At 41.0% G+C, this 27,076-nt stretch overlaps 1 protein-coding gene across 2 annotated transcripts in view; it reads left to right on the top strand.

Annotated features, from left to right (window-relative positions):
* The window catches only part of ADCY5 (adenylate cyclase 5), a 223,859-nt gene that overhangs the window by 160,220 nt on the left and 36,563 nt on the right, over positions 1–27,076 (top strand). For both annotated transcript variants that reach the window (XM_055813195.1, XM_027796465.2), the window contains exons 4-8: positions 892–1,003; positions 1,190–1,317; positions 4,959–5,117; positions 6,105–6,246; positions 16,593–16,733. In XM_055813195.1, coding sequence (XP_055669170.1) covers positions 892–1,003; positions 1,190–1,317; positions 4,959–5,117; positions 6,105–6,246; positions 16,593–16,733 — 682 coding nt within the window. The remainder of the gene's footprint in view (positions 1–891; positions 1,004–1,189; positions 1,318–4,958; positions 5,118–6,104; positions 6,247–16,592; positions 16,734–27,076) is intronic.

Genomic DNA, 27,076 nt, shown 5'->3' with positions numbered 1-27,076 from the left:
AGCTGTAAAAAAAACCCCAAAGCAGTGAGTGAGAAGCATGTCCCATACAGCTGGGACATGAGCAGAGCAGGGTACATCAGTGTATATTTCCTTCTCTAGAGAATGAAGAGCATAAAAGCCAGACGATAAGTCTTCACCAGTACAGCCGAGCGTGTTAGGGCACGGCCAGCCAGCCCTACTGTGCACAAGCCTTTGCCCTGGCAGCACGTGGTGCCGTCACGCCTGGCTTTGTGCACAGCATTGCAGGAGTGTGTCTGCCAGGCACATGGTACAGGGCAGGGTGCTGCCAGCCATGGGGCTGGGGCATATGCGTGCAAACAGACCACCAAAGCGGGGGTGAAAGCTGTGGTAGGCAGGTTAAGGTTATTCACTGGAGAGGGACTTTATTTCGTGGCTGTATTTTGACAGTGGGGGAAGCAGACAGAAGAGTGTGGGTTTTCTGCAGCACAGTTATGACATGGGTGATGTTATTGAGCTGAGACGTTGAGGAATGTGAACAAAATGGGTAAGTGTTGATTTTATAGCTGGGATAATCTGGTCATTGTGTAGCAGCACCTTGTTGTTAATGATGGCTGATAGCATTATCATGCCACCACCAGCTCCCAGGGTACTGTAAATTTTCTGAACGTTGAGTAGGGGTGGAGGAATGAAAGGCTGGTGGGTTTTTTTCACCCTTTCTAGTCTCTGGAGGGAATGAGGCCATGCCACACAGGACTTTACATGTGATAAAGGCTATATCATAAGGTGGCATTATGGGTGCTCATCTTGCTGCTATAGGGCTGAGACACCCCTACATGCCTCCCTGTCCCTGGACTTCTACCCAAGAACTTAGACAAACATCAGCAACAAATTCTGTAACACTTTCTTTTTTTTTTCTCTTTTTTTCTCAAGCATCCTCTTTGCAGACATAGAGGGTTTCACAAGTCTGGCCTCCCAATGTACTGCTCAGGAGCTGGTCATGACGCTGAACGAGCTCTTTGCCAGATTTGATAAGCTAGCAGCTGTAAGTTTTCTATTAAAATTCTGATTATTTTTTCTTTCCTGTTGCAAAAATGACATACTGTGCTGGTTCACTGGATTTCTGTAAATATTCACTGCCCTAAAAGGCAAGATATTGCAAGCATGAATATAGGCTGAATACTTATCTCTCCTTTATTATTACTTTTTTTAATATTTTTTTTTTTTTTAGGAGAACCACTGTTTACGTATCAAGATCCTTGGTGATTGCTATTACTGTGTTTCTGGGTTGCCAGAAGCAAGGGCTGACCATGCACACTGTTGTGTTGAAATGGGAATGGATATGATAGAGGCCATCTCGTAAGTACCATATTCCCCATGGAGAATTTCAGAACAAATAGCAAGCAGATTTTTTTTCCTTTTAGGTCTTCCTTACATTAGTAGCAAGGTAGCCAAACCAGGGAACTGATGCCAGCAAAAACGGAGACCAGCTGGAACAAGAAAACAAAATGCAGTAAAGGTTTGACAGCAGACAGACAGACACTTGAGTCCATTACAGCCACGTGGATATCAGAGCTCAGTCTCCTGATGAGAAAGGCAAAGGTTACTCTAATTACTGGAAGTCTCATTCTCAAGGGAGGATTCTAGTGAATTACAGAAATGTGAAATCAGAGGATTATTAATAACTTTATTAAATTTCAGTCACTCTTCACTTACCTGTCTTCAAAGCAGCTTTTTACTCACATTACAGTTCCTCTGCTAAGGTCTGTCTTGTCTAGCTTAACTAATCCTTCTCCATGTGTTGCTATGCCAAAAAGGTCAGATTCAATGCTTTCTTACTTCAGTTTAATTATTGAAGAAAACCATAAAGTTGGTCTGCCACAGACTCGGACAGATCCATGGTGCTTTTTCCTTTATTTTCACTTACTTCCCTATCTTTATTTTCTCCTTTTAAAATCTGTTCTGAAGTTTTGTCTGCTCCTGAGGTCAGACTAACAGTCCTGTGTTTGTCCAGACCATTTCTGTCTTTTGAGAGTAAATAAGGCCTATATGTAGTTATATTACTTAGAGGACTGCAGACAATGTCGAATATTGTTTGCATCGGACATGAGCTTTCACAGGCCGATTCTTTCAGAATTCAGAGAGGGAAGATTTATTTACTCATCTTGAGTGTATGCAAGTTTAGGCACAAAGTTCAGTCAGTTTTGGATGGTAACTGAGCTGACCTTAGTGTCTACACCATCTCTGCTGCAGAGACTCTGCTCCTTTTGCCTTTCTCTTCTAGCTTTTTATTTTGCAAAAGCACCTTCTGATATATCAGTGGTACCAACAGAGAAGCAGATCTCTATGTAGTTCTCCTCTCATTCCGTTCAGTACATTGATGGAGTTTCCACTTCATCTTGATAAAAACTAGAGCTGTCTATTTGCTGAGCTTGATACCGTACATTCTTACCATTTGAATTTCTGCAAAAACATGAATACACACCCACACTTTTCGGCCTCATTTTCATAACATACATAGTTTGAAAAGCAGTATGTTTTCACCCAGGAGACCCTGTCCAAAAAGCAGTACGCAGCAGTATTCCTTTGCTTTGTATACAATGTACACTGTCAGGTCTTCCTACCTTTACTTTGCTGGTTTAAAACTTTATTGCTTTGCAGCAGTCTCCATTTGGTGTTTGCATGCAAAATGCAAAATAAAAGGAGGTGCAAGTAACTAGTTTTCAGTAGATCTTGAAAGGATGCTATTTCTTCCACGTGAAGTACGATTAAGTAGCAGGTGACAAAGTGTCTTGTCAAAACATGAGAAGCAGCAACTCTTAGCCAGCAGCCTTACAATGAGGATACTATGTACATTGTTCAGAAAAGTCTCACTTTCTGCAGTAGTTGGCCTGTTGAAAGCCAGAGACCTTGACACATTGCTGTGTAATCCCCCACAAGGCTGAGTAACACCAGGTTGTCTAGACTTCATGGATTAAATGCAGCGCATCTTACTTTGAAATAAACATGGAGCTGAAGTGCACTCAGTGTTTGTTTACAAATAGCTCTTCAGCAGCGTTTAAAACTTGTTTCCCACTTGATGTATGATGGATGCATTTAACAATCTTATCTCTCAATAAGTCTGCTTATTGCAGAAAGCACTACTCCTGCTTTCTGCCCCCCCTGCTCCTCCTCTAAGGATCAAGATAAGAGGTTTCACAATTAAGGTAACCAATAGCTACTAAACATTTGATTGCAGGTAACAAATAGCTAATGAACATTTGATTGCAGGCTTCACCAACACCAGGCCCTGCCCATAGGCTGATTTCATCACATCACAATAACAGTGGGGAGTGTTATCCCAGATCAGAAAGAATTATACTCATGATACTGCTGGTATAAATAAACACAAAAAAAAAGGAAGGTGGCAAAGGATGTTTCATTTGTCTATAAAGAATAACCAAACTCATTTGTTTGCTGCGAAGTCTGGAGAAAGACAGCTTCTCGTCAATGGCTGTATTAGGAGAAGTTCCCTGGTCTTGTGTCAGTAACATGTCTTGGCAGAGGGTGCAGTAGGGTTTGTAGCAAGCACTTGTGCAGCAAGTTCTTCCTCCCTCCTCAGTGCTGTACCCATGCTGCAGCTGCTATTGTCCTTGCAAGGGTTATGGCTGCAGCTGCATTTTCATTACCCCAGTTCCTGTTGCGTTCCCAAGTGTTGTGGTTGGAGCTCTTTCAGTTCATAAGCCTGTGGCACCTTAGCCATATGCACCTTCCCTTCCCCGCTAGTTAATAAACTTCTGCTGCCCATTAATAAAAATAATAAATGTTACTTTAGCAACGAGATAGTGAAACGTAAGATAGGGATTGTAGGGAAAAAGGAACTGTAAGAGAGTAGGAGCCGTTTCCACAAGAAAAGTCTTTAAAGGGGCATATTACACTGTAAGGAGTGTATAATAGTCCAAAATTAGTCTATATTCATTCATTTTCATTAATAACCAAAGCATCAATATTAGATCTGTGTTGATGTTAGGAAGTTGTGAGGACTTTACCTGTCCAGAGGATGTTATCTAGAAAGGACTAGATGAACCTGAAAACTAAAGAGGTTGACATCTGACAGGTATACAGGACAACTTCATGTTTCAAGGAAATAACACCTCAGAGGAAAGGTCCATGCTATGAGATGTAGGTGAATTTGGCTGCAAAACGTGGACATTCTGGGAATGATGTGATCAGCAATAACGAGAAGCAGAGTTGTTCTGATGGCCTTATCAAGACTTTCCCCTACCCACGTTCCTAAATATATTTTCCATGTGAACAGCTATTGAAGTTAACTTTTGCCCTAAAAGGGCAAAACCCACAAAGTATTCCAGCAGTAATTTTGGGAGTAAGCAGAGTATCCAAAACCTCAATAAAATCAGAGCTTGAGTATTTGTAGCTGCCTGTTTGGAGTGATTGCAATAGATGTGGTTCTCTGGTTTTGCTGCTCTGACTGCAGCTGTAAGCCCGATTTAAGCTGTCCAACTGCAGTGGGGTATTTCACACACATATCATATTTCATCTGTGGAAGAGTTGATGCTTGGTGCCATACAGACAAATTAAGATCTCTGAAATCATTTCCTTTTTCTCTTTGCAACATGCTGTTACTCTCAATGAGACTGAATGCTGGCAGGTTATGTCCAGCTTTGGTATGGAAATCAGCGACCAACACTTTATTCCTTTTACTGTCCCAAAGATTTTATTTTATGAGTTCTCATCTTGACCATGAGTTCAGAGTACATGGATTTACTCCAAGAGCTCCCCTTTCTAATTAGTACTCTGCTTGGCCATCCAGGCCATCCAAGAGCAGTACAGCTGGTCTGGTTTTGTTTCATTGTCCTGTTGATGTGGATAAGCAGCACCGTGTGTATGCATGAATAATGTATAGGCCATTATGGATTTTTGCGTTCTGGCTGCAGGTTTGTTCCACTGACTACAACCATGCAATTCTTAGAGATGTCCTTTCTTCCTATATTTCTTTTCAGACTAGTCCGGGAGGTGACAGGAGTAAATGTCAACATGAGAGTTGGAATCCACAGCGGGAGAGTTCACTGCGGGGTCTTGGGCCTTAGGAAGTGGCAGTTTGATGTGTGGTCCAACGACGTTACGTTAGCCAACCACATGGAAGCAGGAGGCAAAGCTGGGTAAGTTGCTTCATCAAAGCTGTCATGTTAATCCATGTGTTGTTTTGTGTCTGACATGTCACAGTGAGGTGGGGAAATGGGGGACAGGGGTTCAGAGAGTCTATGTCTCTGCTGTAAAATGAACTGTGGGTGTAGTGTTCTAAGTATGTCTGCATATCTTTGGTTTCAGAAGGTACAAAACGCTAAGATGGGCATATCCTTCTGTGGTAAGAACTGAATTCCTTCTCTGTGAAACAAAGCTGATAGATACAATAGAAATGAGCAAGTGTGAGCAAACACTAGCAGAGCTGGTCACAGTTACAAAGAGATGTGACTGTATGCTAACAGTGTTAGCTGTAGAGCATCCCAGCTATCGATGGATATTGTATGAAGCATTGTTTCAAACCAGCCTTTTCTTTTGAAACATTCCTGTGAGAGCGCAGAATCAGTTCTTGTTTCACCACGGTATGGGCCAACTGGAGACTGAGTTGCTGCCAAGTTAAGTGCCTTTCCATCTTGCTCTGGGAGAAAGCATAAGACTATGGTATTTGATAGGATACCTCTACAAAGCACTCTTGTACCACAGTGATTAGCGTGATACAACAATACAGTACATGCTACAGTATATATTACATGTGTCCACTGAGTAGACGTGTTTGTGAAGGGCCTGTGTTTGCAAAAAAAAAAAAAAAAAAAAAAAAAATCTGCTGTGCATTAGAGCTAAGTGAATAAAAGAATGAGTGCTTTGTATCTAAGGAGGTGCTTATAAAGGGATGTGTAAGACGCTTAATGTGAACACAGCTCTCTCTAAGATTCCTCCTGGCCTGCTTTCTTTAAAACAGGTGCAAATCCCATGCTACATCTATATGGGTAGTGGCCTGGCTACATAGATTGGGTTTTATTGCTTGTTTGTTCCGGTACATGGAACCTGTCACTGACAAGAAGTGGCTTTTTAGGAGATAACTTTTCAGAGCCTACAAAACTGGCTTGTCTTTTGTCTCATTCAAGGCGCATCCACATAACAAAAGCAACTCTGAACTATCTCAATGGAGACTATGAGGTGGAGCTGGGCTTTGGAGGGGAACGCAACGCTTATCTGAAAGAGCACAGTATTGAGACTTTCTTGATTGTACGGTGCAGCCAGAAACGGGTAAGACCAGACAAACTAATGCAGGTTTAGATACTTCTAATAACTAGATGGTCTCCAGCACACCAAAGTAGAGTGAACACCAACCTTAATAGATGAGTGAGTTGACTACCTCACCTTCAGTGACAAGAATTCCTGTTTCTCTTTCCTCTTCCTGAACTTTTGCATGCATAGAAAAGGATGTAGCCCCACCTTCTGCATAAGGTTTCTGCACCAAGTACTTTCTAGTTCTATCAAAGAAACTGTCCTGCATTGTTTTCAAAATAATTTTGAAGAATGCTGTTAATATAGATATGCATTTTTTATTAAATTTGATACTTGTACAAGTTCTTAAAGCAATAGATTAAAAACACAAAGGTCTCTTTAGATTACAGACAGAGGTGGTTTTGCTTACCTGCTCACCATATTGCCATAAACACAAAGATTAGAGCAATTTGTACCATTATTTTTCAGCCTCTGTTTCTGAAGATGGGAAAATCTAGCCCACCGTAATGATGGGTAATCACTGTGACAGTGGGATGAGATCATACCTACTGCTATGACACAGGTCAGGCTGCACAAAATAAGGCTCTTAGGGCATTACTGATTTGTGGACTTCAGCCAATACATCTTCTTTTTGTGACACTGCCAATAACAGAAAATAGGTTGATGTTATCACTAGTTTGTAGTCTTTTAAATAATGGTAGACTGTAATACTAGAAAATGACCTTTTTGATCATCTAGTTGATTCTAGCCAATAATGTCTCTTAAGTAATTTCTGCACTATAGAAATTGCTTTGCTATTCACAGTACAGACAAGCATATAAAGATCAGTCTGAATTCAAAATAATTTCAAGTATTTCTGAATCTAAGACCGATTAAACCTTCCCCCAGCTGTAAATGTGACTACCATGAGATTATATGAATTAGTGTTTGTGACATGTTCCAGTAGCATGGTTGATTTAAATAACTGTAACACCTATACAGAAATACTTCACTACCATTGCCTCATTTCCTGAGAGAAAGGAAACCTCAAATCTCCTTAATGGATATTGTGTAAAAAATCTCCAAGAAAATCCCTTATCATCTGCTAAAGAGAGAGACTGATGTTTTGGTTTCTATCTGCTCATAAGATAAATCTCATTAACAATTGTCAATCTTCAAAAGAGGATTAGAGCTTGCAGTGCAAGATTATTGTTTCCTGGGCATCACTGCCTGTCAGTGGGCCAGCTGATGTTTATAATTAAACCATTTCTTTGCTGGGTAGATTTTAGAACATAAACCAAAATACCCTTATGGTCAGGACCCATCTCCTGGGGTGGAGAAGCTCTATTGACTTCTTAAACCATGTGCTCACCAAGTTGTCTGCATGTTCTAGTGGAGAACTGAGGGTTTCTCTGGAGAGAAGAGGAAAACCTAAGATCAGGATTCTGCTCATTGCCAGTGTAGACAAAAAACTCAAAAACAGAGACACAGTGCGCTTGGGACTTGACTTCATTTTTGAACACAGGGCTGTCATTTGACTAAGAGACTGGACAGAGACTCAGGAGAGAGGGGGATTCCATTCCAGGCTTAGATTTTGAGGAGCTTGCATCTTTGTGTCTGGATTTTTCATGGTAAAATAAAACGATGACACATGCCCCCACCCCCTTCTTTCACTGCTTTATATGTATTTATTGCAGCTCTGTTACACAGTGTAGCCCTCAGCTGATGTCTCTAGGCACTACTATAATGCAGCTCTAATGTACTGCACCCCAGGGTGGCTAAGAACTGGGACATGTGCACAGCCAACGTAATTACTGTGCTAAATTGAAACATGAAGAAACTGCTACCCAAAATCATGGATATTAGAGTTTGAGGGGGGGGGGGGGGGGGCGTGTTCCTGGTTTGCCCATACTGCAGCAACTTTCTTGCTCTCATAGCCATTTTCTTTGTGAATAGTTTAAAGTTCTCTCCCTCTTTAAAAACTCATTTTCACCTAATAGGAAGATCAGAAGTGAGAAAAGCTTTCTCCTGTAGTCAGCTCAGTCAGTCTTGAATATTTTACCTGATGCTAGGCAAAGTTCTAGCACTTCACTTTTTCCTTCCATTTCTGCTTGATGGAATAATTTTGGAAAATTGATGGAAGTCAATACATTGACTTCTTGTCATGTATTTAGCCAGGTTTTCAGTTCAGTCTGTTCCAGTAATGGCCATAAAACGTTCACCTAACTTAGTAATGGGTTCCTGTGAGTCGTGTCTGGGTTCCTGTCATCTTCACACACAAGGCACAGGCTTTGCATTGACCTGAGAACCAGATGCACAGCTGACCCACGTAACTGTGAGCCTGAGCTATTCCTCAGTTCACACAGACATCCTGAATTATCTGAATACCTGGTCCATCAGTCCCACAGCCATTGAAACCAAACAATACCAGGAGTTATGATGAATGTATAAAATGTAACAGCATCTGTTCTGTACCCTTTCTGCTTAGTGTTGCCATGGGGAGCCATAACTTTGAATTTCCAGTCTTTTTTTGTTTATTTGACTTTTTCATCATGTTAATGCCATTTCTTTGGCACAGAGTAAATGGGAGGAACATTTATCTAATATTTTTGTTCCAGGAACTCAGACTAGCTTCTTCTTTGAAAATAGGTCTTTTTCCTTCTGAGGATGTCGTTAACTGGAATATATTTGGTTCAGTTTTAGGGGGGGGGGGGAGTTAGATTCTGATCACTCAGTCTTTAAATAACATCCCTAGAGCTGAAAATGTAGTCTTTGTTTTCTATCTGGTACACAGAAGAGTTGCTTTCTATTGAAAGAGAATAAACTGCAAAGTTTTAAAATCTAAAATATTTAGGTTTCTTTTTCCTCATCTTTACCACAAGATCCACTTTCACCTTTCTGTTTGCACTGCCTGTGATGTTGCTGCTCTTGTGGGTGAGCACTTGCCTGTGAAGAAGGCAGTGCCCAGATACCCCAGAGCAATGCAGGAGTGACTTTGTTATTTACACTGTTATGTTCCCCTAGATAAATGTTTTCGTGGTATTTTTTTTTTAAAGCATAGATCCAAAGCTTCAAATTTGTTTTCCTTGTGTTTGTTTTCAATTCCTTAAGCTACTGTTTTGATAATTAAAATATAGAATGGTGTTAACTGTGTGAGGTAAAATGGTTTCCATGCATTTCATTGTAATGTAAGCCGATATATATATACATATATATAAGTATGTGTATATATATATATATATAAAGTAATTCTTGTCATAAATTAACACGCTCCACCATCTTTGTCTGATGAATCTTTCTCTGTGGTTTGTTTGCTCACATTAACGCTAACAGTGAGGTGCTCTAAAACCTGGTTACTCTGGTGCCTGGTTGCTCTGGTGGTCTGGCGTCTGCTGTCAGACAGACAGTCAGCAATTGTATCCTCTCTCTCCCTCTCAGCCTTTTTTCTCCTAAGACAAACTCTTATAAAGCGTTCACACAATGAAGAAGAGACAGGCATAAGCTCTGGCAGCAAGCTTTTTGTTTTTGTGATCATCAAAGGAAACCTTTACCTTTTGCGTAGTTGCATTATCTTGGTGTCTGATATTTATTTGGTGATAAACTAATGTGATTCCTGATAATGAAGTTTCTGACTGTAATCTCTAAGTGAATGATCATGCAGTTTGCACACTTGAATGTCTTGGGTCCCATTTCTGCTATGTTAGTCCTCAAATGTCAGGTGCTAATACTCCTTTTTTCTCATCTATTAAATACTACCTCTGCTTCTCTCATTAGTAAAGTCTGTCACCGCTACACTTGGCGCCAGATGTGATAAGAACAAAATTAAACAAAATCTGCCCTGAGAGTAATCAGTGAGTAACTCTACTAGTAATTTCCAATCAGCCTAATACTTCCTCATTCAAAACCATCTCTTGCCATTTCACTGGAAACCAGCTTTTTGCCCAGCTTTGTATTCCCCGTCTGTCTTAGCCGTTAGTCTCCAGCACAGCACTGTCAAGTGCTCTATGGTAAAAACAAGGCCAGTGAGAACTACTGTATTTTTTCTGTTTAGGAAAACTTGGATGCTCTCAAGGCTGTTGTTAATCCAAGCCCAGCATTTGCTCCTCTACAAGTTCTGTGTCATGATCTCTAGCTAAATAGTTATTAAAAGTATCTGTTACCAGAACTGAAATTGCAGCTGGCAGTTTTGCACAGATCTGGGGTGGAGGTTGTCCTTCTGACTTCAGCATATCATACTTAAATTTTGCTTCCAGCTTAGTCATGTTTTCTGTTTATAGCCCTACACTTATGATCCCTCTTCCCTTTTGCCTCTACTGTGGTCATAGTGATTGACTGAAGAGAAATAATCTGTTCCTTCAGTTCTACTGTAATGTAGATTCTTGTTTCCTTTATCCTCACATGATATAGGGTGACTTCTGTTCTCATACAGTATTTTTCCCATTCATTTGAATTTGTGTTTCTAATGGACTTAATACCTTAGCGTGAAAGAAATACAGGAATTATCCAAGGAGATCTTTGCCTTTCCTCCATTATTGGCTTTTCATCTTATTTCTTTATATGAAAGTCTGTGTTTCCAGATAAACAGAATTATCAGCTAGTATTACTAATACTATTACCCAGGTTTTTACAGATTCCCAAACTGAACTCTGAGGTATTGCATTACTCGGTAAAATGTCTTTATCCTTCTACAGAATGGTTTGGTTTTATTCCTGTTATACTTCCTTTTTTTTTTAGATTTACCCTGTAGACGGTAGTATTGCTAACACACAGCTCTGTACCTCCACCTTCACAACTTTTATGTTTGTCCTTTTGTGTTTCATTCAAAATATCTGTCCCAGTCATTACTATCCTGTCACATCCCTGCTATTCTTACAGTACTCAGTTTAATTATTGTTGTAGTACCCAGTAGTCCCAGTCCTTGTGCTGCCCAGGTTTCTGGAGTTTGTACAGGAGCATGTTGCTTGGTGGTTGTTGGCAACTCTCTTCTTTGAGATCGGGTGCTGCACTAATTTGCAGAACCATCACAACTACCCTTCTCATAGCTTCTAATCACTGATAAAAGCTTTACTCTGAGAAGGGTGGAAAAGTATGTGTTTGGAGGAGTGGGAAACTTATTAAGGTGAAATGATTTTAAAAGCACCTTAGGTTTACAGTTAGTTTTATTGTCCTCATCATTGTCAAAAGTCTGGGGAAATGCTTTGTTGTGAATACAAGTGGAAACAAAATGTGACTGTCAACAGATGAGCAATACTGCTGACTAAACACTGTGCTGAGTGCACAGTGTCAGCAAACTGAAAAAATGTTTATTTTTTTCTAATGTCTTTCAATTGCAGTAAACATGGGTGTTTCTTTTAACAATAGCAGGTACACAACAGTTTCAGAAAGGATTATTATTGGTGGCCTTAAAACAGCTCAACAAAACTTTGGCTGTAACTCCTAGAAAAACAATTCTCATTCTTTTCTAAATAGTGTCCTGGAACTCCATCCAGCTGAGGAAACAAAATGGTCCTTTAAATGTTGTGCATGTGACTCTCCTAAAACACAATCAATCTAATGTGATGACGATTCCCAATTTAAGACATTTAATCACAGCTCAGCAGGGTTCCACTCATGTAGGTTTATGAAGACAATGGTTTGGAACAAGTAGCACTGCAAGAAATTCACTTCATTCACATGTCAATTGGACTTCAAGACAATTTAAAGAATAATATGTAGCCAAATCTGAAATGGCTGATCCATGCTCAAATTCCCCTGCTTTGTTACACTGATAGTGATCAATATGTTGGAAAATCCTATCACACACTAAAGAAGTAACAGTCATTCTTGATTTAATTGATAAGTATAAGAAAATCCCAGCTATTTCTGCAGTTTTCCTATAGCACTACTGTAGCTCAGTGTGTGGGAACTGGTGGTGGGAACACAATAAAACCTCTGGGAATAAGATTTACAGTCTCTTTGCGAGTCCAGATTTGAAAAGTTCCCACAACAGCTTTCTGGAGTTTAGCCACTTTAAATCTGAAAAACTTGTTGCTGTTAGCAGGTTTTGCACCTTCCCCTGTTGCTGGTAGTACCTGTAATGAGTAGGACTGAATGGTATCATCTCTTCCTTTTCTTTATTCTTCTGTCCAGTGTTATTATGCCTTAGGTAGCCCTGTGTGCAAATTGTCCTCATGCTGTCACTTAGCCAGGAAGAAACAGAGGAAGGATCCTCATAAATTTCCACAGAGGAGCTGTGATCCTTCTAATTCTTCATTTTTAGAGTTTATTATTATCATCACCCACTGAACAAGTGATTTTTTTTCAGAAAATAAATTAGATAGACTTTTTAGAATATCAGATTTTAAAAAATGTTTTTCAGTAAGTATTGATATTAACAACAATTGTTCAAGTTAATACAGTAGCATGGTGTACATGTAGGAAACCAAAAATCCACTATGCTTGTATATATGTGTTTTAATCTGATTGGAAATGTTGCTGAAACATAGTTCACAATCCAGTGGAAACCTTCTACAGGAGGTGTGAGGAAATATTCCCAGAGTTAATGTAGCTATGGAAAATTATGGTACCTGACCTCAAGGTTAGAAACAATCTCAGAAGAATATATTTACCCATTTGTCCCACCCTTACCTCAACCACAACAACCCAGATGTGTCAGTAAACGTGAGGTCTTTTATTCCCTTCAAATTGATTAAGTGATGCTTCAGAGTCACCAGCACTAGCAGCAGCAGGTAGCAGGATCACTCAGTGGCTGAGAGGGATTGCAGTAGGATTGCACAGCAAGGTTTCAGTAGCAGGGCACTACAGGGGTGCCTTCTGTGAGAAGATACCAGAAGCTTCCCCCATGTCCAATGAAGCAAATGCCAGCTCGCTCCAAAACAATCCATCTTTTGGCCAAGGCCAAACTAATCAGCACTGGTGGTAGGGCCCCTGGGATAGCATATCAAGAAGGGAAAAAAAAATTAAAATCTGCATCAGCTGGAGAGAGGAGTGAGACTGTGAAAGCAACAACTCTGCAGACACCCAGGTCAGTGAAGTAAGGAGGGGATGAGGGGCTCCAGGCGCTGGAGCAGAGGTTCCCCTGAAGCCCATGGCGAGGCGGGCTGTCCCCTCAGCCCATGGAGCCCACGCCAGGGCAGGGGGTGCCCGAAGGAGGCTGTGACCCCGTGGGCAGGCTGTGCTGGAATAGGGTCCCGGCAGGGCCTGTGGCCCCATGGAGAGAGGAGCCCCGGCTGGGGCAGGGCCGCTGGCAGCACTTGTGACCCCACGGGGACCCCGGCTGGAGCCGTCTGTTCCTGAGGGGCTTCGCCCTGTGGGAGGGACCCTCGCTGGAGCAGTTCGTGAAGAACTGCAGCCCGTGGGAAGGACTGAAGTCGGAGAAGTTCATGGAGAACGGTCTCCCATGGGAGGGACCCCATGCTGAAGCAGGGCAGGGTGTGAGGAGGAAGGAGCAGCAGAAATGATGTGTGATTAACTGACTGTAACCCCTATGCCCCTGCACCACTCAGAGGGAGGGGATAGAGGAATTGGGAATTCAGCACGGGAAGGGGGGAGGGGTGGCAGGAAGGTGTTTTTTCCTGTTTTGATTGGTAATAAATTAAACTAATTTCCCCAAGTCAAGTCTGTTTTGCCCGGGGCAGTAACTGCTGAGTGATCTCCCTGTCCTTATCTCAACCCATGAACCTTTTGTTACATTTTCTCTCCCCTGTCCAGTTGAGGAGGGGAGTGGCAGAGCAGCTTTGATGAGTACGTAGCATTCAGCCAGGGTCAAACCACCATAGGTCTGCTTGGATTTTTGACATTAAGGCCTTTTCCAAATTCTAACCAAATTTACTAACTCATGGAGGGAAACCTGTTGTATGTATCTTTTATCATCTGTTGATGTAAAGGTATTTGCAATGTAACCAAATAGCTTTGCTTTTTCATAGGTCCCTGGACTGCTTTCAGTGTCTGGGTTTTTTGATTGCTTTTGGTTGAAAACCTTTCACTAAGTTGCAATAAAATGGATTGACAGTGTCACTTCTATTATAGAAAGCAATATATATTTGCTTGGAAATAATGAAACTGTATCTTCTACCACTTTTCTGGCATCACATCATAGAAGAAAGAATCATAACTATGAAAAAGATTGCATAACTGAAAACACACGAAGTGCTACAAGTGATGGCAGAGACCATAAAAAGCAGTGACTTTTGAAAAACAAAACCTCAAACCAGCTCAAATCTGGACATCAGCGTTGCATCACATTAGTGTATTTTTAGGAACATTTAAAACACAGTTCTCCTGGAGATTATCCAGTGGCTCTGTCATGACGGCTCATGTGAAATTCAGCTGGAGCCAAGCAATGGAGTTTTCAGCTCTTGCAGATGAAACGGTGGTGGGTTCAATATGGGGAAGAGGTGACGTGGGAGGCATTTGCTGTCCTGGGGGTGTGCAGTGTGGGAGCATGTTCGGTTCTCCCCAGCAAACATCCCGGGGAGCTGACAGCTCACTTAGGTTTGCTCCCACTGAGTTTACTTGAGATCCTACCCATGTCAGCCTGGCTGGGTGGAAAAAGATCCTTGCTGGCAGCCCAGAGCTGCAATGACCACTGCCACTTACTGTTACAGGGGCAGTTGGGTGTCTGGCACAGGGCCCCTGTCACAAGTGTCACCATGTCCCCAGCTAGTGGCCACGAAGCCTGCAGCGCTACATTGCTTGAAACGTTTTGTACCTGTGTGGTGAGCTTGTGGTCTCATGGGAAATGTTGTCATCATAGCTGTCTCTTCTTTGCAAGAAAAGAGGTGATGATTTCCCATGCTTGTCAATCAGGCAGCTTTCCCCAGTGCTGAATTTTAGCAGGCTTTTAAAAATTCCTTTCAAAAAATTAATTTAAGGCAGCATAACGCTTGACATTTAACTCTCCGGTTACCATGGAAATAACACCAGGTATTTTACAAACTCTTGACAGGTATAAGTTACAGTGAATAGTGGAGAATCAAAATAAATAGGTAAGGAAAGCAGACTCCAGGCAAAAAAAAAATAAAGTGCAGACCTACCTGTATTGTCATACAACACTTGAACCAAAATTCTAGAGTTTAAAACGACTTACGCTTTCTTTTTAAATTATTCAGTTGTCCGAACACTTTCTGAAATCCAAAATTAACTCTCATGTCTAATTTTTTCAATAATCTCATGGAAGCAGTGATTCTCTTGAAAAAGTTTAATCTCTCAAGTAATAAACAGCCATGTAGAGTAGCTATCCCTACTGTCCAAATTTTCAAGCTTTCCTGAGTTTGTCTCTTTTAAGCAAGGATGTAGTAATTGCCACTCCTCTGCCTTCTGAGTCAGTACAGGTAAATTGCACAGTCCTCATGGAGCAAATCTCCAGTGCAGTTCTTGCTCAAGAAGATTAAAGGGTTTGGTCTTGTGCAATAAAATCCTGTGTTTCTGCAGAACACATTCCACGTGGAAACCTGCCTGTGTTTTTAGCTAGAGAATATATTCAAAATAAGGAACTAAGCAGCCTGTTGTTTAGCGTAGTTACATGCTGCACTTCTGTGCTCTTGTAACTGCATTGAGCTTGAATGAAACCTTTCCGACAGATCCTGTGCAAACATTGCAGTAAGCTCCAATTACAACCAAGATTCAAAACAAGCTCTATATAACAAACCCAAAGACTTTGTCCAGACTTCAGGAAAGCTAGTGTCAATGATAAAATTTGCAGCTAGCATTAGGGTAGAGGAGACTATTTTGTCACACGCTGCAATACCACTGCCCTTAACAGCTACGCTGTTAATTTGTTTGCAAGATTTACATGCTTTCCTTAGTGTGTCTGGGAAGCTGCTCTTCCAAGTGTGGAAACTTATTGGCTTGTACCTACAGAGAAAGGTGTCCTTTATTCCCATAGCTGCAAGGAGCTTCAAGGCTCCTGTTCTTCAACCAGATCACTCTGTGTGTCATTTCTCTTGCAGATGCACCAGTCTTGGTTTGTTCGGGGTTTTTTTTTTTTTTTGGGGGGGGGGAGGGGGGGGCTGGCAGAGAGGAAAGGGGCATTCTATGTAGTATCTCACCTTGAAACTGCAATATCTGAAATTATTGTTTACTAAAAAGAAAAATTAGATATCTCCATTTTGGAATGCTCCCTGTGTTTACACAGGTTGTGGTGGTCATTCAAAACAAGCCAAGGTGTAAAATGGCGGGCACCACTTAGGGGCAAGTGTTCTAAAAGATGAGAAGAAAAAGAAATGGTGGACCAGGACTGCTCCTGATCAGTGGCCACTTCTTAAAGTCCAAGATGCAAAACCATCTTCTGGAGTGAGAGATCAGAAGTGAAGGATGCTTAGAGAATGACTGCTATGTAAACCTTTCAAAATTTATTCTGCATTTCTCTCTTGTTTGTATTTCAGAAAGATGAGAAAGCCACAATAGCCAAGATGAATCGTCAACGTGCTAATTCCATCAGCCACAACCCACCACACTGGGGTGTTGACCGGCCCTTTTATAACCACCTTGGAGCTCATCAGGTCTCCAAGGAGATGAAGAGAATGGTAATGCCTTGCTTTATGGACATTAATTTATTTTCTTCTTAATACATCATTATATATCCTCCCTGTTTTGTCTGAAGGTTTTCGCAGCCCCAAGAGTGTTTTCCAAATGGGGGTGGTAAATTCTACTTTGACTCCAGAAATAATAATAATTGGTACATCTGGAGGTGAGTGATTGTCAGATGAGGCACAAAGTTGTTGGAGAGGAGAAGGGAGGCTGAGTGGCACAAGGAAGGCTCTTTTGTCTAACTTGTCCCACATGCTGTAAACTCATCTAGGCTGTGTGAGAAGACGTGATCATCTGCAAAAATTGCTCGGTAACCCAAGTATTCAAACAGCAGCTGATATACACTTGTACTAGATCATTACAGACTTCAGCACTTGCAAAGGTTTCTTGCTTACGTTGTAACAGCCAGATGCTGTTCACCTTCTATAACTACATACCCACGTATACCCATGGGTCCTCAGGAGTCACACCACTGTGTTTAGCTTTTGAGAATATGTTCTCAAGTACACGGATTGATTAAGGTAGCAGGCATCTTCATTTTTGCTTATACCTTTCAGTCCTTCTAAATGAAAATTAACAAGAACTATTTATCAACGCAGTTGGACTGAGAGCACTTTTATGGCTTATTTTACATAAAGGTGTAGATGATAGATTTGTTTCCTGCCGTAAAGGCGACAAGAGTTTCTATTATAATGACTATTTGTAATAATAATAAAAATATTTAGTACCTTTATAGTTGCTTGCATAATCGGATTGCTCTATGACCTTATTTATGCTGTTTTGATCCTTCATGCACAGTCAAAACTGTGTATTTGCTGGCCACTTTTTTGCCCATAGTCAAGTTCTGCTCCAGGTTATCAAAACCTTAAAGTATTAAAAGAACTTTTTAACATGAGATTCACTCCCACAGCTTAAAAAAATGTTGGCATAGCTATAAGCAGCCACATATGTTGTCTTCTAACGGGAAATGCTGGCACATTTATTAATAGTTGGTGCTAATATTATTCATTCATAATATTATTTTACAGTGCTAAACCAAATTTCTTAATCTCCATAGTAATGTTCCTTGCATTTCTCAGATCTCCAAATAGGGCTTCTGACATAAGCATACAGATCAGTGGAACAGTGCATTTTTTATGTTGGCCTTTCAATAGGGTGCACTCAATAGGCATGACATTATTAGAAAAGCCTAATCACACTAGCACATAATTATAATTACAAGTTTCTTTGAATAGCTTTTAAGGGTTTCTTGCAGCCTCCTGTTCAGAAACAAGGTGTAAGCATGCCAAACGGTATTATGCTTCTTGGTGTTAATTACAGTTTGCCGTGTCTAGCTGTTGTTCAGTTGGAAAAACATAATTATTTATTGTAATATCAAGCTGAGTCCTAAAACTTCACTGCCCCTCACTTTTAGAAGGAAAAGCTTCTCTCTCTTCCCCCCCCACCCCATTTTGTTGAAACTTTCCCTGTAACAGTATTACTTTTTTATAAATCCAGCAGCTCAGAAAATGTTTTCCACTCAATCTACTTCCATACTACTTCTTGTATTAAGCTCTTTTTTGAGAGGCTGATGTTGCATGTGCCAGGCTGTTTCTTGAAAACCAATTTAAACGTGATGCAGATGTATTATTTTCAGCTAGACTTTTTGTTGTTCTTGGGTACTATTTTTAAACGTCTGTTATTTACAGTATTTCCCGCTGCTTTATGTTTGAGATGCATTAGTCAAAATGAAAACATGCTGCTCTCTGTGGCCTAGAGACCATTTCAGTATCTGCTAGATGGACATTTTATTGATTAGATCATAGGAACAATTTCTCCATCTCCTGTCTCAACTCTTTCTCTCTGTGTTAACTTCTAATTTAAATATGCATTTCTTTATACTACCCAGCTTTGCACAGTACTTTATTTGCCTGTAATCTCTAATACTGTGTTATATGGGTGCTGTGTGTGCTTAAATGCATGCACAGTGCGTGCTGACTACACAAACATGCACACTGTCCGCAAACTGCTTGCTTAGAAACAGAAAATACAGGCAGACAGAAGGGGAGCAGAACTAAAAAGGCATTTTTCAGTGCTCCTCTGGGATGACATGTCATTGATCGTTGATCTTGGTAAGCTGCACCAGCTTTCAAATCTCTTGAAAATGTACTCTTTGTGCCACATCACCCACCTTTCCCCCAGACCTCTTGTACATAATTATATGTGGCCTTTTTTCTTGGAAACTAGGAACATGTAGGGTTGGATTAGTTAAAGTAGTACGCTGAGGCAGGCAGTGCAACATTGCCTTTCTGTTTAAAACCTGGAGCTCCTTAGCCCTGTAATTTCAAAACAGGTGTTTATAAGGGTAGTTGTGAGATAGTCTTCAGGCAGGAGCCAGGTAATGTTGCAGTGATGTGCAGTTAAATTATATTGATATGTAGATATTAATACATTTGTGTGTAGGGAGTAATATGGATGATTATTAAGGGCACAGGGTTTTGTCACAAACAGAACATTTTGCATTAGGAAGACAATCGCATTTTCAGAAAAAAAGAGAGAGTTTTTTTGTGGCACTACTTACATTTCCCTGAAAGATAATATTGAAGTTCCCTGAAGTGCATTTTTGGGAGGGAACTTGTATACTTAATAGCAAACGTAATTATTTTGGCCATTTTTCTTTCCTTTGAATGCTGGCGCTGGTAGCTGCCTCTATTCTTAGGGTATATTAGTAGCCCTGGATGAGATGAATTAGTATCAAAGGTAGCCATAGATTCCTTTTTTTCTCTCCCTTCTCTTATACCATGACATTTCAACGTGCTTCCGTGTCTGTGCACACCAACAGTGCATCTGGCAGGGTTTGTGTGGGAGAGCAGCCCAGCTGGTGGCATGGGCAGGTCTTTGGTCCCCGCTTCTCTCTGCGTTGTGGCTCAAAGCTTAACCTCTGCTGGGTCCAGCTGACTTCCACAATGTTCCTAGACTAAGTTGTTCCCCTGGTCACACAGGAGTTTATTCAGGCACTTGCACACACACATAAATAAGACAAAATATCCTACGCATGTCCATGCAGCAGTAATCTAAAATGTCCTGGAAAACTGGAGTTATTTTCCTAGTCCTACTGTAGCAAACTGGGGCCTGAGTCAGCTGGAATATGCAGCTGTGCCACCTCATCCCACCTATCCCAGCAATCCCTCCATCTCCCTCATGCACTGCTCTGCTTTCCAGACCATCCCAAATCCTTCTTTTTCCCCTCCTACTGCTCAGCGGTGGCCTTTCTTGCCATGCAGAGCCTGCAGGGAGGCAGCACGCAGGAGACGCTGACGTTGCCTATTGCTGACTCTGCCCCTCATTAGCTGGTGGAGCCATTGCCCAGCGAAAGCCAGTCCTGGGGACTGTGCTGGGTTGGGCTGCTGGGTCAGCGGCTGCCCCTAAGAAACTGGAACATTTGCAGCAGAGGAAGATCAGATACAAATGGGGTGGGAAGGCAGAGTGCCTTGGTCCGGGCTGGCAGCCTCTGCTGCGGCCCTGGCCCTGGGAGCCCGTGTTGTTGGGCTGGGTGATGCTGCTGGCGTGGAGTGGGTGGAGGGCTGCCTCGCGTGCCCTGGGCAGGCAGAGAAGCCTGGACAGGGTCAGCTTTGTGGCTGTATACAAAGTATGAAAAGAGCCAGAGCACGGCATAAGAGCAGCACAGCTGCTTTCTATTTTTATTGCTTTTTACAGCACGTTTTCTTGTTTCCTAAACAAAAGCGGTTCAGTCCAGGACCAGTAACTGTATCTTTCTGGAAATACAGACTTTTGTGCTGCTTGTGATATATGCAAAGGAGCAGCATTTCCCCAAGTCTCCATACACCAGCCTTGTCTTTCCCACTGTCTCTCTGGTCTAGTTTTTAATTGCTAAAAGGTCAAAAATAAACCGATTTGAAAGCATTTGAAAGTACAGGTATATTTATAGCTATAACAATATTTATACACCACTAAGAAATACTTTGCTTTTCCCAGTATAGATTTCAGAGTGCTTTTATAAATATTGATGGATTTTAGAGTTCTGGAAATAATCCTCATGTCTCAGTTTTCATCAGCAAAACAAAACTACGATTTTAAAAAAAGTTTGGCAATAGTAGTTGACTGTAAACTGAAAGAGGTTTGTTGTAAACAGCGATAAAAAGGCAAATGTTGATACCTTCCACAATTACACGGCTGTTCTAGATGACAAATGATTGTCTTGCATCTTTTACCTTGCTCAGCATTAGTAAGGTCATAGCTGGAAAACCACATCCAATTTGGGATTGCAATCCTTTAGGAGCATGTGGATGAACTGGAGAGAGTCCAGTGGAGAAAATTACAAATTAGGAGAGTTTCAGTGGTGTGACCTGTGAGGAAGTGTTGAAGTATTGGGTTTGTTTAGTTTAGAAGGGAGAGGACTGATTAGAAAGAAAAGTCTTCAAATACGGGAAGGTAAGAAATAATGATAAATCTTTTTTCTCCATGACTGCAAAAGGCAGGATTAAAAATAATCCTCTTAATTTTCTGCAAGGAAGATCTAAGTTAAGAAAAAGCTTAGATGTAAAGAATAGGCTGCATAAGGAGCTTGTGTAATTCCTGGTTTTCCTGAAAACATTTTATTTATTTTATTCAGGGCTTTTCAGTTGGGAGGGACATTACAAAATCCTTTGCAAATATAGAAAAAACAATGTAAAAAACCTCTGTATCAGGAGAATTTATAGGGAATAAAGAATATAAGAATAACATGAGATAGATGTAAAGATTTTACAGAGTTTCCAATCTAGGCTGCACAGAACTCTGAGGCATTGATCTCCCTCCTCGTTCAGGAGCCAACTATACCCATAACATTTCTCACAGGTATTTGTTTAGCCCTTGTTTAAAAACCTCAAAGGATGAAACCCCTACAGTTCTGCTGGGCACCCTTTTCAACAGTTTGATTTTTTTTCTTGATGTTTCACTTCAAATTTCCCCACTTCAATTTTAAAACACAGTGCTACATAAGCTATTCACAGTAGATAAGGACAGTGTATTTTTCTCTCCTTTACAGTTATCTTCTCTGTATTCGAAGACTATTACCATGTCTCTGCACAGCTCTAATTCTCTCATCAAGTTTGTTTCTTAGTTGATGCTTTCCAGCCCGGTGGTTGGTTTTGGTCCCTTCTGAGCACTTGCCGTTTCATCAGTAAGAGGGAGCACCTGCACTGAACCCAGCACTCCTACTGAGGTTTTATTAGTGCTGCCCAGAAAAAGTTGGTCATTTTTGAGGTCTTACAACAAGACTTGACACAGCCTAATGCTGCCTGGCTTCCAAAAAAACCCAAAAAACCATTAATTGTGTCATGAGATCTACTCAGCTGTAGAGTCCTGCTGTTGGATCCTAAAGCTGCCATACAGCTATCATTTATTTCACACTGGCTAGTATGACTAAGCAGCTAAGCTTGTTCCACTGTTACATGCTTTTGGGAAGGTTTACTTCAGAAACAGGTACCTCTGAGTCCTTATAATCCAATGTGAGCAGAGTGGCTAATGTGGTTACTGAGCCTGGCTGTAGATGCCTGGCAGATTTCCTTTGATTTTTTCAGCTGCTGATGAGGTTTAACATTAGGAAGTTTAGAAACAGAAAGAGGAAACTCTGAAGACTGCAATACTGATTTCAGTCTGACCACCTTTCTGTCATGAGTCTGTGTAAAACCAATGAAGCATTTAATTTGCAATGCAATTGTGTATGACGTCGATGTTCGTTCAAAAGTAAAAACCAAAATAAAATCAAATGGGTATTATACACGTGTAGGAAATATGACTGTATGCAGATGTTAATGTGAGATGAGGTTATAAAAATGCATCCTGGATATGCCTGGTGCAGTGAAGAACAAGCTCTTCTTTCAGGTAGGCACTGCCTGATTCCTTGTGGTGCTGCTCACAGCTCTGCACAATCTTCTACATGATGATCGCTTGGTGTTTACTTTCTAACAAAACAACATTCATCTACAAGCCTGGTCATTCAACCATAAAATATAAATCTTTGTCCTATTTGCCCTGTCCTAAATCAGTTCTCCATGTTGCATCACAAATGCATCTCACTTCTTCCCTTTATGTCTCGAAGTTGCCCTTAGAATAGATTTTTCTTGTTACTCAAAAAATCAAAATTGGGGAACAAGCGCCTCAGAGGAACAGATGCTGTAGCTGTGCCAACTTAACCACTTAAAGATCAGAAATTATTAAAAAAATTAAAATAAAATTCAGTAGGGCAAGTTTTCCTCAGTCAATAGTGCAGCCCCGTCAAACAGAAGTGGATTTGAGTCCATGAATGAGGTGCTGAGGTTTCACCCCCCTTCTAAAGGTTTCATTTAACTGAAGGTCACCATTATCCTCTTTTCCAGCAATCATCTGCTAAATCTGGTAATAGCAACACTGACGTCAGCGGAGCTGGACAGGGGCACCCAATGGAGACAAATTTGACCCACTATTTTTTCACTGCTATAGCAGTATGCAGAATCCTCTGAACTCGTAATCAAGCAGGGAGAAACCCTCAAGCAATCCTTTCTGCTGTAATCTCCACATATTGCTGTAGACCTGCGAGGAAATTGTTGGTCTAGTCTGGATTTTATATAGCAAATTTGGTGTGGTTAGCTCACAAACAGCAAGGAGAGGAATCCTATCCTGCAGTTAGGCTATATAATTGCTTTGGTGCTTCTGAAAAGAGGATTTGCCTGATTTGCATCTTCCATGTGATCTCATATTAGTGAGTGGAAGCTATATGAAACATTGTATATTGCTCAGATTCTCAGAGGCTTCATACAGTTTTGTATCCTCATCTGCAAACCTCTTACTCTAGTTGGTCAGAACTTGCAATCGTCCTTGATTAAATTCTTTAAAAGAGGGATAAGAATCAGCAAGATGCAACAGCTGATCTGCAGCTGCTTCTGTGAAACTTAGGCAGAGGTTAATATTTGCTTGAAGGTCTTGCACTGATAATTTTTCCACCATTCAGTACTCTTTTCTAGACTAAATCATAGTCATATGGGAAAAGGTGGTTTGGACTGAGGTGCTACTTAAAAGTATCAAACAGTTTCTGAGTGGGACTAAATTAAGCCTATGGAAATACAGATACCAATTTGCCTTTATTCACAGAAGCGTTTTCTCTGATGTTCGTGGCAGCGTTGCACAGGTGGACATCAGAGGTGGAGTTGTGGCACTTACCAGAATGATTTCCAAAGCTTCCTAAGGCAGACAGGACAGTAAACTTAAATGACCAAAAGATGCAGATCAGCAGGTTTGGGTCTGGTTTTCAAGGAGGGTGAGCAGCCCTGGCCAGCACCAGTGGATGACTTCAGTAAAGGCTGGTTAAGCTTGAATTCAGCCTGTCTGCATCTGATTAGAGAGCTATTTGACAGTAGTTTCTGTGGAAGTTGGTTGTGTTTATCATCATTTGGAGTGTAGAGGTGTAAGGACAAAGATTAAGGAGCCAGGAACTGATTCAGAGCGTTTCTAGGACTACCTTTTTTTATGTCTTTTTCTGTTTTGCAAGTTTGGGTAACTGTTCACAGGCAAGGTGCAGAACCGCATACTATTTCACTTGAAAACATGAGCTTTGAACTGAAAAAAATTGGATTCAGAGTTTACAGAAAACTGGGAAGTGTCAGCAACCTACACTTCTCAGATGTGTGAGTTCAGAGCCTGAAGTTAATTAAAAGTAAGGGGGGTGGGGGGTAGGGGGGGTGAACCTATCTCAAAAGCAGCCACTTGTGCTCTACAGATATAAATCTGATGGGCTAAATAAATTCATGGGTTTGGCCAGGTCTGGTCTACCAGCTGGGGACTGTGTACAAAATCATTTTGAGTAGAACAAAGTAGAATGGTTCACCATCTGTGAGCAGTGCAGAGGAATGAAAGTTTATTTATCGGGTGGGGTGGGCTGCAGAGAGGGAGCACTTCAGTTTTCCTTTTTGGAGCTCATTAATCTGTGTTCCAGCTATAGCAGACACACTCATCATATAATCTGTTTCATAAACTGGTTTTCTGCCAGTTTGTTGTTCTGCACCTAGATACTTGTTAAATATCCTTCCTATCGGGCTTAGTATTTTCTGTGCCAGTTTTTTCTGGACTCTGGTATAGAAATTGCATTATTTTTGGCTCAAATACTTTGAAGTCCTTCAGTTTTGTTTCTGCTTTTACACCTGACAGCATCTATCTTTGTCTCCTTGACTTTCTGACCACAGGGACAAAGGCTGAAAGTGTAACACTGCTAAAAACAGATGTGAATAATTAGTTTTGCAGTGGGGCCAAACCAAGTTTGTTTTTTAAGTACATCCACTCTCAGCCTGTCGCTCTCCTCTTCTGTTTTCCATGGTCACTGTCTCTGTGAAGCACCTTTGCTTTGCAAGGTGGCCTGACCTCTTACAAAGCTCATTTTGTCCCCAAGTCTAAAGTTCTTTTGCTTTCTGCTTTAACATCATGTAAGTCCCATTTCAACCTTTTTCTAGAGGTGAACAGAGGGCAAGAAAAATTAGTTTCTCTGTCTCTTTTGGCTCTTAGGATTTTTGCTGGAGTTGCCAGCAAAGTTTTTAAAGTGGAATCCATGCTTCCAAGCCATGTTGCCATTAAGAAGGTCATAGAGCTCATCAGCCCTTCGAGTGTCTTATTTTTGGAGCTAAATGAAAAGTTAGAAGGATGTAAAGTCTGCTCCACTTCTTTTTGCATATTTACAGTATGCTAATAATTTCAGCTAATGTTCTCAAAGTTAGAATTATTATTTCTAATGGTTCTTGATTTGAAGCATTATGGTATAGCAGTCAGCTTGTCATGGCTTTGACAAACATTTTCTCATTCTATTTAAGGAACCAGTTTTAATCTTCAAAGAAAAGGGCTTAGTTAATTTAGAAGTCAAGCAGAGAGATGGCAGTCATATGAGCTTTTAGCACAATAGATATTCATGAAGTATCCCACATAAAATAGTAAGCCTTAGGGACAGATGCAGTAATATAACAGTCCCTCTTTTTTTCCTCCTGCACATGTCTAATCCCACTGAGGATGGTCATTAAAAGTAAGTGCTTGTAAATTTAGAGCCACCTGACCTGCCATAAAAAAATCTGATTTTTAAAGAATCTCACGTAGGATAGAGGAAAGATCAGGACTGATCTTTGGTAGGCAGTAGTGCTTTTAAGGGAGCTGATTCAGCTAAGTTTGGATTAATATTCCTGAAGTCATAGAGACAACTGTCTTAGTCTCAGAGCAATTATTAAATGCTATTACCTTTACATTTGCAATCTGATGGCAGAATAATGCAGCCTCCTGGGGAAAGGGGGAGAACTGCAGTATCAGGGACATTTAAAATGAGACTGAATAAAAATTGTATGATGTCCTATACGCAGCAATCCATTAGTACTGCACTGCGATAAGACATGTCTCATGCCTTATATTCCCTTCTAGAGAAAAGGAATTTTGGCCTTAACAAGGGCTACTTCATCATCGTGATTATGGAGCTATTCTTGAACTCCTGTGAACAAGAATCTGATTCTTGCAGCCATCACCACTTTTGCCATTTTCATCCCTGTTGACAATTTCCCAGCTTTTTTCTTCATAACACCCTAGAAAGCCATTGGCACCGCTTCGGTCTGCTGGGCACAAATCCATAAGCAGTCGAGAGGGCATCTGCATACTTAACTCCAGGAATTGACTGTTTCTCTTCCTACCCCCTTACTCCCCCTCTCCTAAATTATTGGCACCTCCTTTTTATCAGCTGTTTCTTCTGGATGTTCAGATTTTTGTATATTTGTGTGCAGAAAGCCAGCCCTGACGTATCTTTGTGCAGCTCAAAACCTGCTTTATACCCAAACAGGCTGGGTACAGCTCCAGCCCAGCTACCCAGCCTCCAGCAAGCGCAGACAGGTGAGATCAGGGATGCTGGAGAATGGCTTTATAAACACACAGCAGCCCCTGTTATTTCACTTCTTGCTTGAGCTTGGAAATTTGTCTACTAGATCATGAGTGTGTTAATCTTTCAGAAATGAAGGCAAATCCATGTAGACCATATTTCTGCAGGATTGATTGTTTTTAGTGTTTAACCTGTGTGTAGCACAGACCATTCCAATTCATGTGAGCAGCCTTATGCTGAGCCAAAGGGCTTTAATTGGAGCAAAGCATCTGAGTCTGAAAGAAACTAAACTGTTTGCTAGCTGCAGAAAAGAAAAAAAAAAAAAAAAAAAAAAGAGGAGTGTGTCATTAGTGCCCCAGCCTTGTGCAACGGGAAGGAAATAATTTCAGTGCAGATTTTTCAATGGACCGAGCAATGCCCATAAAGTAGGAGGAGGTGAAAACACATTAACCAAAACCTATGGGGAAATTTCACTCCCAATTCAAA

Source organism: Falco peregrinus, chromosome 8, assembly GCF_023634155.1.
Source record: "Falco peregrinus isolate bFalPer1 chromosome 8, bFalPer1.pri, whole genome shotgun sequence".
NCBI lineage: Eukaryota > Metazoa > Chordata > Aves > Falconiformes > Falconidae > Falco > Falco peregrinus.
The sequence above is the reverse complement of the archived record's forward strand: the minus strand, read 5'-3'. Positions and strand labels throughout refer to the sequence as shown.